Genomic DNA, 13,707 nt, shown 5'->3' with positions numbered 1-13,707 from the left:
AAACATGTAGTAATGGGGTGCAAATTGGACAGCACGGACTCGTGGGCCAAAATGCCCTGTTACCATGTTGTATGATTAAATTAAAGTGATCTCCAGCAATTACTGGGGACACCTTTCTTAAATTCTGGGTAACATCCTTGGAGCTTGTGGTTAGAGCTTTGGACAGGTGTTGTGATTGGAAGAAGAAGATGTGGTAAAACTGCAGGAACTAGGTGCAGTAGCTCTACTGTTTCAGAAAGTAAGAGATTGGAAATATGCTCATTGGCAAAATATTTAAATAAAACAGATGGAGTTTGAAATGAAAATACACATGAGAATAGAATAATATTGAAATGATTAACCCCAAGGCCTGACAAAGCTGGCTGTCAATGTATCAGTGTACATTAGGGACTCAGAACAGCCATAACATACAATCTATGTCGATAACATCACAGTGATCAGCTCGACCATTTCAATTAAAGTATAAAAAAAGAACGCTGCAGTCCTAGACTTTCCTGTAACTTTTAGGATCTGGTTATACCACAGGTTCACCGAGGAACATTGCTTGATTAAGGGAAGTGCGGTCTTAAGATAGATGAGGAGTCCCATTTGGCCTGTCCTGCTATATCAAAATACACACACAACTGCTTTGAGCATAACCTACTCACAATCAGTCACAGGTACTGACCTTTAAATAAGAGAAACCCTTCCATCTATCACTCACTTCCAAAAGAAACACTTGAACAGTTCCATTTTCAAGACTGATTTAAGGCCCTGTTAAAAGTTTATCATGAACTTTGCTTCATTATATGATGTCAGCCTTGCAAGAGCTGAAACAGATTGAAGGAGAGTGTTATTATAACTGGCTTTAGAGCAGAAAACTGATTCATCAGCCAAAGTAATGTCAAATACCTCACACTTGTCATTTGCCTGAATCTCAAATAGTTGAGCATTATTCTGACAATATGGGAAGAAGATTTAAATAAAATTCAGCTGCAATGCAAATAATTTTTCTGGAGTTCAGTTCTAGTGCTGATTTTGCCTTCATGCTCATCGTAACACTTCACATTTGGAATGAGACCTGAAACTTTAGCTACCCTTTATAGATGCTGAGTGAGTTTCTCCAACACTTTTAGGTATTGCACTACAATCCCAGTGTCTACAGGCGTTTTTAACGCCCTACCTTTGGAGAGAGTTTTGAAGGCAGCTTGAGATTTGATTCTAGCTACTTCAAGTAAAGCGAATCTATGAGAACAAACTGCGAGAAGTTCTCTGCTTGGGATATGTCTCAGGGCTTCAGCCAAGCACCCACCCCTTTTCACGACTATTAGGGCTGAATTCCCAGTATGCAGGTAACCAAAGTTCTCCAGCAGAAATGTAGCTTTGACAATGAATAATCCCATTTCCCTCATTAATTCAAAGATAGGTTGTTGAATCTTGGAAGTGCAGCTGAAATGTGGGTTAAGATTTTCTCTGGTTGTCCATTTTGCTGATTGTACTTGTGTATCTGACAATAAACTCTTCTTTCACTTAAGTAAAAACACATTGCTGGAGGCACTCAGCTGGTCAAACATTGTACTTGGGGGGGGGGGGGTGGGCATCCGAGGCGCTCTAGTATTTGCCAAAGCCCTTTCCTGCTCACGGTGTCAAGGGCTTTGGTGAGGTCAACAAAGGTGATGTAGAGTCCTTTGTTTTGTTCTCTGCACTTTTCTTGGAGCTGTCTGAGGGCAAAGACCATGTCAGTAGTTCCTCTGTTTGCGCGAAAGCCGCACTGTGATTCTGGGAGGACATTTTCGGCGACACGAGGTATTAGTCTATTAAGGAAAATCCTAGCGAATATTTTGCCTGCAATGGAGAGCAGCGTGATTCCCCTGTAGTTTGAGCACACATAACCAACATTTCAGGCTTGAGCCCTTCATCAGATATGATGATTCAATTTATTGTCATACTAATAGAACAGTGTCAGATTTCTTTTTCCTGCTGTAAGGCAGACAGATTTGCCACTGGCAGAAATTGCCTAAGTACTTCTTATATTTCTTACTCAGTGAGAGAGAAGCAAAAGAGAGCCCCCCCACCCCCAACAGAGTAACCGAGTGTCCGAGTAACCTTCAGCGCTTCCGCAGTCACCACAGCCACAGAGAGTCCAGTCCAAACCAGTGACAACTCGAGCTCCAGATCCAAACGTCTGACATGGTCAAGAACCCTTTAGCTCCCTCAACACCCCCTCGTATCCCAGTCCCGATACCTGGTTCCTCCCCCCCCCCCCCCCCCACCGGCACGAGTCTCCCGAGAGCCGACTCCAGCAGCCCACACAATTCCAAGGGTTCCTCGTTTCGAGGCTCCAGTAGCCTGTCACATGCAATGGTCCCTCCACCTCAGAGCTTGTCACTGGACCGTCGCTGTGCTCACCCATCCCATGAATCATCTCCTCCACTCCTCTTTCTCGGACGGTGGGGGTGGGGTGATGTTCCTGTCTTCTGGTGCCCTGCTGCAGCCCTCCGCTTCCCAGAGTCGGCAACCCCTCGTGACTGCTGCCGATTAATAGGCGCCGCCATCTTGGGTGCAGACCCATGCTCGCGGATCTCAATTATAACCATCGTCAGCTCACTCGACAGGTCGTTCAAAGCCCACGCGGCCAGTCGACTGGGCGGTTGGATCCCGCAGGAGCGCTGCATCTCCGCTCCTTTGCTCCCCGTGGGTCCACGCCAACGGTTCCGGCAGCGCTGCCATTTTCACAGGGAATATAAAGTACACTGTTTAACCAGCTTAGTTTCTCTAGTGTCGGTATTTTTTACTTCAGCTCCAGTATCTGCAGACTTTTGCATTTTACCTCTTTGTGTGTGTGACACCGAAAATTTAATTAGACCTCCTCATTCTTGGATTTCAGGCTCACTTCTATTGCTGGGAAGCTCTGGTGATGGTCGGAGGGTAACTTTGTTCATTAATTCTGTCACTTGCTCCATCTGCCTGCATTGCAGATCAGCAAATGCATCAACCATGAGGTCTCCATCTGATTTTTTATAGACCAGGACCCAGAGATCAAAGTGCCTCCCACAGGGCACTAAATCAGGTGGATATGAAAAACGGTGCCTTCAGTCAAACCATAAGTAGCTGTGCAATTTTGACATTTGTTTATCTGCCAGAATCCATTAAGGACTGAGCTGATTTTCCATCTTGGGATTTGTATGCCATGGTTCATTGTTTGCATGAGTATTGCCTGATGCTCAGATGGGCTGATTAAAGGAGGGCTTTTGAATATTATAGTTTGAAAAATTGCATTAGAGAGGGTTAGCTTGCCAAGACTACAGCACGTTTGTACCTGATTTATAATGCTCATTATAATGTAATATTTCAAATAAATTCCTTCACAACCAGGAGAAAGCACTGAAAGATATGAAGGTAAACTTAAGTTATAAAACTTGAACTAACTATGAAATAAAATGTACACTTAGATCTGGATTTATTCAAAAACTAATTATATATGAATACTCCGTTTTAGTGATTAGTCACCTACCACCTAAATCGCCATTGCCAGTCCTCCGGCTTCTTCCCCATTCAGAGTTTAATTTTATGCCTGGTTACCATTCTCTGTGAATGCTACACCAAACATTGTCCTCCCAGTAAAATCTGCTCTCTGTGACTTTGCTGTTCTACCTCACTGAGCTTGTCTCACACAGGCAGGACACTGGGGGAAGGTGATGTCAGGAGGTCAGAAACGTGGGACCTATGGGGGGTGGGGGGGGCAGGAAGTGAGTTAGTTATGTTTGTCAGTCCCAATATTCATCCAGAGATGATTGCTGGGAAAATACAAATGTGTAGCTATCAGCCAAACTGAAGTGTAGCTCACCTGCGGGGTCTCAAGGTTAAACAGCTGAGCCACTAAGAGACACCTCTATAATTTACATACCTGGGTTCTTCACATGCATAAGGATGTGGAAGCTGTGGGTGCAGAGGAGATTTACCAGGATATTGACTGGACTGGAGAATGTATTGAATGAGGCAAGGTTAGCAGAGCCTGGGCTTTTCTCTTTGGAACGAAGAAGAGAGGTGACTTAATAGAGGTCGACAAGATTCTGAGAGGTATAGATAGCGGTTAGTGCAATGCTGTTTCAGCACCAGTGAATGGGACTGGAGTTTGAATCCCACGCTGTCTGTGAGGAGTTTGCACCTTCTCCCTGTGTCTGCATGGGTTTTCCCTGGGGGCTCCGGTTTCCTTTCGCCGTTTCACTGTTCAAAACATATCGAGGTCGTAGGTCAGTTGGGTCTATTGGGCAGCATGGGCTCATAGCCTGTTGCCATGCTGTATGTCTAAATTTTAAATTTAAATATAAGATAAGGTGGATAGCTAGCATCTTTTTTCCCAGGGAGGGAGTAGCAAACACCAGAGGACATCTGTACAAAGAGAGGAGAGGAAAGTTTAGGAATGACATCAGGGCTAAGTTTTTACACAGAGTTGTAGGTGCCTGGAAGGCCTTGCCACATATGGTGGTGGAGGCTAAAACACTAGGGGCATTTAAGAGAGTCTATGGATGAGAGAAAAATTGAGGGAAATGAGGTAGGAATATGTAGGTTGTGCTGTAGTGATCCACGTTCTATGATCTACATTTTCCTTTACTTTCTTGTGGGACAAGTGTTAGACTTTGCTCTCTGTACCAACCTATTAAGAGTACTAACTCGGCTGAGCAGATGACTCATTGAGCACCATGCTGATCTGTAACATGGTCACCATGGTAAAGCCAGTCATTTAGCACACTCGTTAACTCCAGACCGATCATGATTTAAGGATATTCTCCTGTCAAATGATTGTTCGCTCTCTCAAATGCATCGTTTTGTACTTCAATCTCACTAAGATGGCCACTGGCAAGATATTCACCTGTGGGCATGTGTTGCAGCTTTGCTTCATTCTGGCCGCACATGCATGCACTCACACACTGTTTTTGGCAGTATTTAATGGAGAGAAATGAAATTGAGATCGTGTATCTTAAAGAAATTGCTATTTGGAAAAAAAAATGAGATCCCAGTAAAAACCAACAAATCCCAAGCTGAATGCTTACATCAAGGGTGGGGACCTTTTTAAAACTCTCATTCCACCTTAAGCATTCCCTATGCCATCGGTGCTCTGTGATTAGTCAGGGATTGCTTAAGGTGGTATGTGGGTGGAAAGGGAAGGTTGAGAATCACTGCTCTAGACCCAATTGTTACTGAAAATATTTTGCTTGAGAAAAATTGTCATTGGCCCATTTCCTTTGGAGTTATGAAACCGTGCACATAACGAGTCAATGAGTTATGATTAAAACAATGGGCTTTCAAACTTTTTCTTTCACCTATATACCACCTTAAGCAATCCCTTATTAATCACAGAGCACTTATGGTATAGGGAATACTTAGGATGGAATGTGAGTATTTTAAAAAAGGTGTCCACCCCTGGCCTACTTCATAGTGTCGAAAAGAGGTGGTTGCAGAAATAATAATCTTCCAGAATGTTGTGTGCTTTAAATCAGTTTCTCAAGACATTGAGGGGGGGGGGGGGGGGATATTAAACTAAAAGCCATTTAACTTGATGTTAGAAATATGGAAAGTTGTGAAATCTATTAGTAGAAACACCTCAACAGAACATCAATAAAATTCAACAGACTTAAGCAGAACAATGTGGATTTATCAAAATAAAGTTGCAATTGTCAAATCAGCGGTCTCTGGCTGTTGGGACTGAGATTTCTGCTGCCTATAACCAGCAGGGTAGGCAGAACAGAATGAGGCATCAAATAACATAACTAAACAAGAGTTTATTGCACAAAATTAAAGTTCATGGGTGGGGGGGGAGGAGCTAATATTTGAAGTGGATCAACAAACTAAAAAGTAAAACAATACTTGTTATCAGGTTGGCAGATTCTGAGTTCTGCAATGATCAGCTCTGACACATTATAATTTATCTTAAAGGCTTTGACCAGAAGGCCAAGTACGAATAATTTGCGTTTTCTGGAACCTGTTGTACAAAGCAAGATGGAAGATTAATGTATGAGGAGAATGCAAAGAGGCTGTGAAAGAATATTTAATATGGATTAGACTCCAATTATAAAGGAATCAGTGCCTTTACTCTTGAACCTTCAATTTTTCAAGAACTGTATCTGGGTCTTTCCTGAGCCCCTCACCTCAAGCAGTAAGCAACAAGAGAACACCACCAATGTTAACCACAATGTGGGATACACAAACAACCTGGGATGAGCATTTGCTTTCTTCAGGCTGTGCAATCATATTTATTTGCCGACATGGTAAAGGTGTCACCCCCAGCCAGAGCCAAATGCTGACAGTTAAAGATCCATAACATTTACATCTGAGCAATAACCTGATAAGATCAGTGCCAATGTTATCAAGGATGAACCCTTTCAACAGACTTACTCTCCCTTGATGTTTAAAGCTGACAGAAATTATTATGCATTCAGGCACATTGTTAAACTGCCAGTTAGTACCATCATTAATGCATTGCCTTTTTGAGTGTAGCCAGTTTGCCTCCATTTAATACTACTCGGAGGAAGACGCAAGTGAGAGATCTGATCTAAAGTACAGAAATTAGCCCTTTGACCTGCTCCAACTTTACCCCCCCAAAGATAGTTACAGTTTGAAGCATAATCCACATTTCACTGTGTTTTACTTTAGCCGGGGTAAACAGCCAACACCGCTCAGTGTCCAGAAAATAGAATAGGGTTAAACTGGTCATTTTGAGATTGGCAAGCTGCAACTAATGAACTATTGAAATAATGAATTATTGATGATTACAAATCCCCATCAAACTGCATCCCAGGAGGCAACTTGGAGGAAGGAAACTTGGAATAATAATAAAGTAAACCTATTTTAAAGATGTCAGCATAGATTTTTTTTATGTTGCATTCTGTAAACATGCCTTCACCAACCTGCAAGTGCAGCTTTTATCCACTTAAAACACACAGCAATCATCTCATGTTCTCTTCAGTTGTAAGCATTCAACCCCTCAGCGTGCACTTCCTTGCCCTCAACTCCACATGGTTCTAATTTTATAGATCTCGTTGTCTGGCTAGTATCTTACCCAAGTGCCTCTCAGATGATTTTATGTGATAGTAGCCTTCATCTCATCATCAAATCCATACTTCCACTAGGTGATTGCAATTGAATTGATTTTTGATAGCTAAGTTCCATACACAATTGTTATACACATGCACCTCTACATACGATGATCCGATGTAAGATTTTTTTCGCTATATTTTGTTTAATTTTTTTTCAGTGTGGAATAATAGGTATTCAAAATAGACTTCATTTTAGATAAGTTTGCCCAACTATAGGCTATGCCAAGTGTTCTGAGCGTGTTTAAGGTAGGTTACGCTACAATGTTCAGTAGATGTTGTACTGTATCTTTTTTGACTTGCGATTTTTCCACTTACAAAGGGTTTTATCAAGGAGCAACTGTATATGCATATTTAGAGCAGCGGTTCTCAACCTTTCTCTTTCCACTCTCGTACTACTTTAAGTAATCCCTATGCCATCAGTGTTCTGTGATTAGTAAGGGATTGCTTAAGGTGGTTTGTCAACCTTTCTCTTTCCACTCTCGTACTACTTTAAGTAATCCCTATGCCATCGGTGTTCTGTGATTAGTAAGGGATTGCTTAAGGTGGTTTGTCAACCTTTCTCTTTCCACTCTCGTACTACTTTAAGTAATCCCTATGCCATCGGTGTTCTGTGATTAGTAAGGGATTGCTTAAGGTGGTTTGTCAACCTTTCTCTTTCCACTCTCGTACTACTTTAAGTAATCCCTATGCCATCGGTGTTCTGTGATTAGTAAGGGATTGCTTAAGGTGGTTTGTCAACCTTTCTCTTTCCACTCTCGTACTACTTTAAGTAATCCCTATGCCATCGGTGTTCTGTGATTAGTAAGGGATTGCTTAAGGTGGTTTGTGGGTGGGAAGGGTAAGTTGAGAATCTCTGCTCTAGACCCAATTGTTACTGAAATATTTTGCTTGAGAAAAATTGTCAATGGCCCATTTCCTTTGGAGTTATGAAACCGTGCACATAACGAGTCAATGAGGTACAATTAAAACAGTGGTTTTCAACCTTTTTCTTCCCACCCACATATCACCTTGAGCAATCCCTTACTAATCACAGAGCACCAATGGCATAGTGTGATAGTACAGATCTATCACCAATGTACATAGTGTATATAGTTACTGTATCTAGACTGTGCTTACAGCGATTGGCTGAGAGCTAAGCCACACCTATTGTTTGGGCCTTAAAGGGTTGTGTCCCTAGCCAGGTCGGATCATTCCGGACTGGTCGGCCACCTGTGAAGAGCTCCGGTCTTTTGCTAATAAAAGCCTTGGTTTGGATCAACAAGTCTTTGGTTCTTTCGACGAGCTCTACACATAGGAAATGCTTAATGTGAGTGGAAAGAATAAGGTTGAGAACCTTTAGAGCATGAAAATAATTTCAATATCTAATGTTTTAAATAGATTCCTGATGCAGTGGAGGTGTGCAATTAACATGCAATCAAGGTGTCAATATTACAAAAATGTGGGGGTTTTTTTTAGAAGTGGAAATTTAAAAAATAAAAAAAAAAAGGAAATATTAAAATGTTTTGCCTGTGATGTACTGGGCTGTGTCCACTACCTTTTGCAGGGCATTCCACTCAAAGGCAATTGTGCCCCCATACCAGGCCATGATGCAGCTGGTCGGCGCACTTTCCACTATACTTATGTGGAGCTTTGCCAATGCCATGCCGAACCTCCACAGATTCCTCAGGAAGTTGAGGCACTGACGTGCTCTCTCCAGGATGACATTCGCGTTCCGGGTCCAGGACTGTCCTCCAAAATGGTGACTTACACGAAATTGAATTTGCTCACTCTCTCCCCCTCTGATGGTTCACTAGATTGTACATCTCTGGGGTTTTCCCTTCCTTAAAACAATAACCATGTCTTGAGTTTACATGGTCGCTGGGAAAGAACAGAACCACTTCATTATTTGTGCACACATTGTAACTATGATTTTCTCATTTTATAGGTGGCAAGACTTTGGGGGATGCAAAAGAACCGACCTGCCATGAACTACGATAAACTTAGCCGCTCTCTTCGCTACTATTATGAGAAGGGTATCATGCAAAAAGTTAGTTTTATCCACTCGTGAAATTAAGAACCTTAATAGTGAAATTTATTGCTCATCAGAATTGCTATGTCCACCAAGATTATTGAGTATCAATTTTTTTTTGTTGGTTTAAGGTCAGCTGACTAGCCAAAAAAAAAACAGAATTTATATTGAGATGCACAGGAGAGATTGCAAAATAAAATTTTCAATTTACTACCAGATCTGTTGGATTCTGGCCATCAGAAAATAACGAAAAGGCTCGAGTTTCTTCCTCTTGGAAAGAGGGGTGAGCTGGCCAAATGGTTGTCTTTATTTTGCCAAAATAGGTATAGGCAGATGATCCATGTGGGAAGAATTTAGATGTCCATACCCAGTGCAGCTGGAAAGTGAAACTCATTCCAATAGGGAGTGATTGCAATGAATTGTGTTACTTCACTTAAGGGTAAACTAGGTGAATGAGCTACACGGAGGGAGTTAAATGAGGATGGTGGTTGAGCTTTTCTTCTATATTGTATATTTTCTGTAAAATATTTACAAAGCCAGTTTAATGTTATTTCCAGGTAATGCTCCCTATCTCCCTTCCCTTCTCCAGCTAGTATTAAGTTTCACAGATTTCCAGAAGGTATTTGATAAAGTGCCACATAGAAGACTTGTGTATAAGAATGCATAGATTTGGGGGTGATTTATTAGCATGGATATAGGATTGGTTAACCAGGTGAGGACCTGGATGTAATGGCTATCACTAAGGAGGTAGTTCTCAGAAAACTTGAAGGTCTAAAGATGGATAAATCCCCTGGTTCTGCATCCATGTGTACTGGAAAAAAAAATGGCAGAAGTTATACTCAAGACTTTGGTAATAATTTACCAAAATTCTCTGGACTCTGGGCAGGTCCCGGTGGATTAGAAGGCGATGAATGTCACACCACTGTTCAAAAAAGGATGTAGTCAAAAGGCTGATAACTATAGGCCAGTTAGTTTAACACCTGTAGTTGGGAAAATGCTTGAAGCTTTGATTAGAGAAGAAAGGGTGAGGCATCTGGAGCAAAATGGATCCATCAGGCTGACACAGTATGCATTCAGCAAAGGAAGGTCCTGGTTGATAAATTTACTGAGGATATAACGAGCGCAGTAGAGAGAGGAGAGCAAGTGGACGTTGTTCACCTGGATTTTCTGAAGGTGCTCAATAAGGATCCGCAAAAAGGACTTATTCAGAAGATAAGGATGCATAGATTTGGGGGTGATATATTAGCATGGATAGAGGAATGATTAAGCAATTGAAAACATACAGTTGGGATGCAGGAGTATTTTTCTGGTTGGCAGTAAGTGGTGAGCGAGTGCGCAGGGTTAAGTGTTGGGCCCACAACTTCACGATAAACATAAACGATCTGGAAGAGGGGGCAGAGTGTAGTGTATCTACATGTGATGATGACACTAAATTGAATGGAAAAGTAACTTGTGCAGAGGATGTGGAGAGTGTGCAGAGAGATAGAGATAGGTTAAGTGAATGGGAAAGATGGAGTACAATGTTGGTAAATCTGAGTTATCCACTTTGGAAAGTAAAATGGAATATCAGATTATTATTTAAAGGGTGATAAACCTGTGGAATTCACATCATATTGAAGCAGTGGAGCCTACCTCAGTACATATACTTAGGATAAGGTTGGATAGATTTTACAAAGTGGGGGAAATTAAGGGATATGGGGAAAAGGCAGATCAGCCAAGTTTGACAGGCCGGGTGGCCGATTCCTGTTCCTACTTATGTTCTAATCCCCACCCAGCTAACTATGTCATTAAAGGTTATCCTGCCATCCGTTTCCATCCGACCGAAGATAAATGTTTTCGGTAGTCCAATCGTATCTAGGCTCCAAAGTGATCCCTGTGTTTGTAGCCCAGTGAGATAACCTCCAGTGATATATTAGCGGCTCCGATAAATGTATTCCTGTTTGTAGATTGATCAGACTTGTTGTGGAGGGATAAAGGTCCAGACTAGTCATCTGGAAATCCTGGTAAATGCCAGATGGTATGGTTCTTGTGGAAAAACCCCAAATAAAGCAGCAAATGTAATCAATATCAAAACCACAAACAGTCTAATTGTTCCTCATCTTGATATTCTTCACTCTGAAGGAATGCATTATTGATGAGGTCACCATGTTGTTTAGCCACACTGGATTTTTCAATAGTCCAATGAGTTGGGGCGCTGTAAATTTCATTGCTGATTTTTCCATTCCTCCCCTCTTGAAACCCAAGAGTTAAAGACATTATGGAATCAGGAGGCCAAAAATCTTTGTGGCTAAACTAAATGAGCCCTTACAGTTTGCAATATGTGTTACGACTGATATACATAACCATTGCTTGATTGAGGCTAAAGGAGAGAAATTGGCTGGTGTAGGCAACAGTGGGGAAAAGGAGAAGGGATGTGTAGGTTTTTTTTAAATTAAGTGAGTGTTAAGATTTGTTAACAAATGGTACAGGGCTGTTCGTATGATGGAAACATTTTTTGTTCTGCATTTACCATGGACTCCGATCTATCTGTAACTGGACTAAGTGCTTCCTAACTACTGTGAAAGGGAAAGGAAGAGATCAAATGCTTTTCATTCAATTTACTGACTTAGGAGCCAAGCTTGAGTTTTAAAATATTTCAATCTATTGCTGAGATCTTTTCTGCTCCACACTTCAGGGAAATATTTCCCAATGTGAAATCGAGAAATATTATTTTCCTATCTAATCTCATGCACCACTACAAATGGCTTGTAATGTCTGTGCTAGTGAGAGATGATATCAGCCTCATCTAAGCTCACAAATAAAAAATAGTTATTGAGCAAGATGAAAAAAAAATTACAAATCGTTAATAAAAAGGGTCAAAATCTGATGGAAAAATAGTTGATTAATGGAAACCACAATTTTGAGCTGTGGTGTGAAACATTGACAGTGTCCTTGTGCAGAATAAGATTCCTGTTTCCACCTATTCCAATGACCTTTGGTGTTTGCAGGTGGCCGGTGAGCGATATGTGTACAAGTTCGTCTGTGAACCGGAAGCACTCTTCTCCTTGGCATTCCCTGACAATCAGCGGCCACTGTTGAAGTCGGAATTTGATCGGCACATCAATGAAGAGGACACTGTACCCCTGTCTCACCTGGATGAGAACACCACCTACATGCCAGACAATGGCTGCATCAATTCACAGCACTATAACAAAGGATACATGTATTGATGAACAACAAGTGGAAATACTTGTTTTTTAATCTCTCTAATTGCACTGCTCTAACTATTAGAAACTGATAGTAATTATACGTTAGAATCTGTTGCTTCAGAAGTACATATAACAAATAACTTGGGATATAAAGTCATAGCCTATGTGGTTTAAGGACATTGGTTGATTTGTCTGCTTCTTTCTTGCAAAACTCTCAAGCCCACTACAAATGCACCTTGTTCAAGTGACTTCAGTAGAGGCAGAACCGCCTTTCTCAGTTCTCCCATTCATCCCCAAAAAAGCAGCGAGTTGATATGTGGCTCCAACCCATTAAACATCCTTGCTTCTTTTCAATACGTTTCAATCGAAAACTATTACTTTGCGCTTTGTTGACGAATCATTTCCTCGTAAAATCTGTCAGACTCTTTTGGTCAGCATGAGGGATATTGAAATGCTAGTCACTGCCCGGATATACTTTTTTTTATTTCAACATATTTTAGGACATAAGATAAAGAAGCCCAATTAAATTTTCTATCCCTTTTGCAAACACTTTTGAATCTTGTTTAATCATTGAATTAGTTTAATCAGTTGGCTGTCAAGTTGGGGGTCTCCTGTTTTTTTCATTTGATGATTCACATGTTCTAAATCATTAAAAAAGTATGTCTGAAAAAGCCAACACTGACTGGAAAATTGTCAGGTATCCTCACCAGGAATATAAAATTGGCTTTGGTACCATAGAGATTTTAGAAAAAAATCTCTTACTCTCTGTTTTCAAAGAGGAGTTTGGACATCCAAACCCATTCTGATAATGCAAAATCATTTTTAATTTTTAAAAATATTTTAGATATACAGCACGGTAACAAGGCCTTCCCATCTACTAGCCTGTGCTGGCCAAACACCCCAATTAACCTACGACCCGCTTATACTTTTTTGAAAGGTGGGAGGAAACCCACGCAGACACAGGGATAACATACAGACAGCGCCAGATTCAAGCCCGGGTTGCTGGCGCTGTGATAGTCTTGCGCTAACCTACACGCTATAGTGTCTACCCATAGTTTTATGATGAAACAAAAAGAGAAAGTGCTGGAATCACTCAGGAGATCGGAAGAGAGAAACAGAAGGGTCTTGGAACTGAAGCATTTCCGCAAATTCTGACTGACGTGCTGAGGATTTTATTTTGTCTTTTTTTTCCAAATCTCTAGCATTTGACATGTTTTTAGTTGTCATTCATTGAAGACTTATCAAATATTAATAAGAATAACAGGAAAGTAGTTCAGTGCCCAAAAGCAATTATCGAACAGATCATTTGAATTAGGCCACTTTGAATCAAAACTGCACAATTTAAATTATTTATGCTCAAGTTCCAACAAGATGTGTGGAGTTTAAAAAAAGATGAGAAGCCAAATTTAGATTCTTCTTGTAAGTGGGGATGTTC

The 13,707-nt window shown here is 41.0% G+C and overlaps 1 protein-coding gene across 5 annotated transcripts in view; it reads left to right on the top strand.

Moving 5' to 3' along the window:
- Positions 1-12,451, top strand: part of etv4 (ETS variant transcription factor 4) — a 105,899-nt gene extending 93,448 nt beyond the window's left edge. For all 5 annotated transcript variants that reach the window (XM_069907369.1, XM_069907368.1, XM_069907372.1 and 2 more), the window contains 2 exons: positions 9,001-9,102; positions 12,072-12,451. In XM_069907369.1, coding sequence (XP_069763470.1) covers positions 9,001-9,102; positions 12,072-12,293 — 324 coding nt within the window. In that variant the 3' untranslated portion in view covers positions 12,294-12,451. The remainder of the gene's footprint in view (positions 1-9,000; positions 9,103-12,071) is intronic.
- The last annotated feature ends 1,256 nt before the right edge of the window (positions 12,452-13,707 follow it).

This window comes from Narcine bancroftii, chromosome 12 (genome assembly GCF_036971445.1).
Source record: "Narcine bancroftii isolate sNarBan1 chromosome 12, sNarBan1.hap1, whole genome shotgun sequence".
Classification (NCBI taxonomy): Eukaryota; Metazoa; Chordata; class Chondrichthyes; order Torpediniformes; family Narcinidae; genus Narcine; species Narcine bancroftii.
The sequence above is the reverse complement of the archived record's forward strand: the minus strand, read 5'-3'. Positions and strand labels throughout refer to the sequence as shown.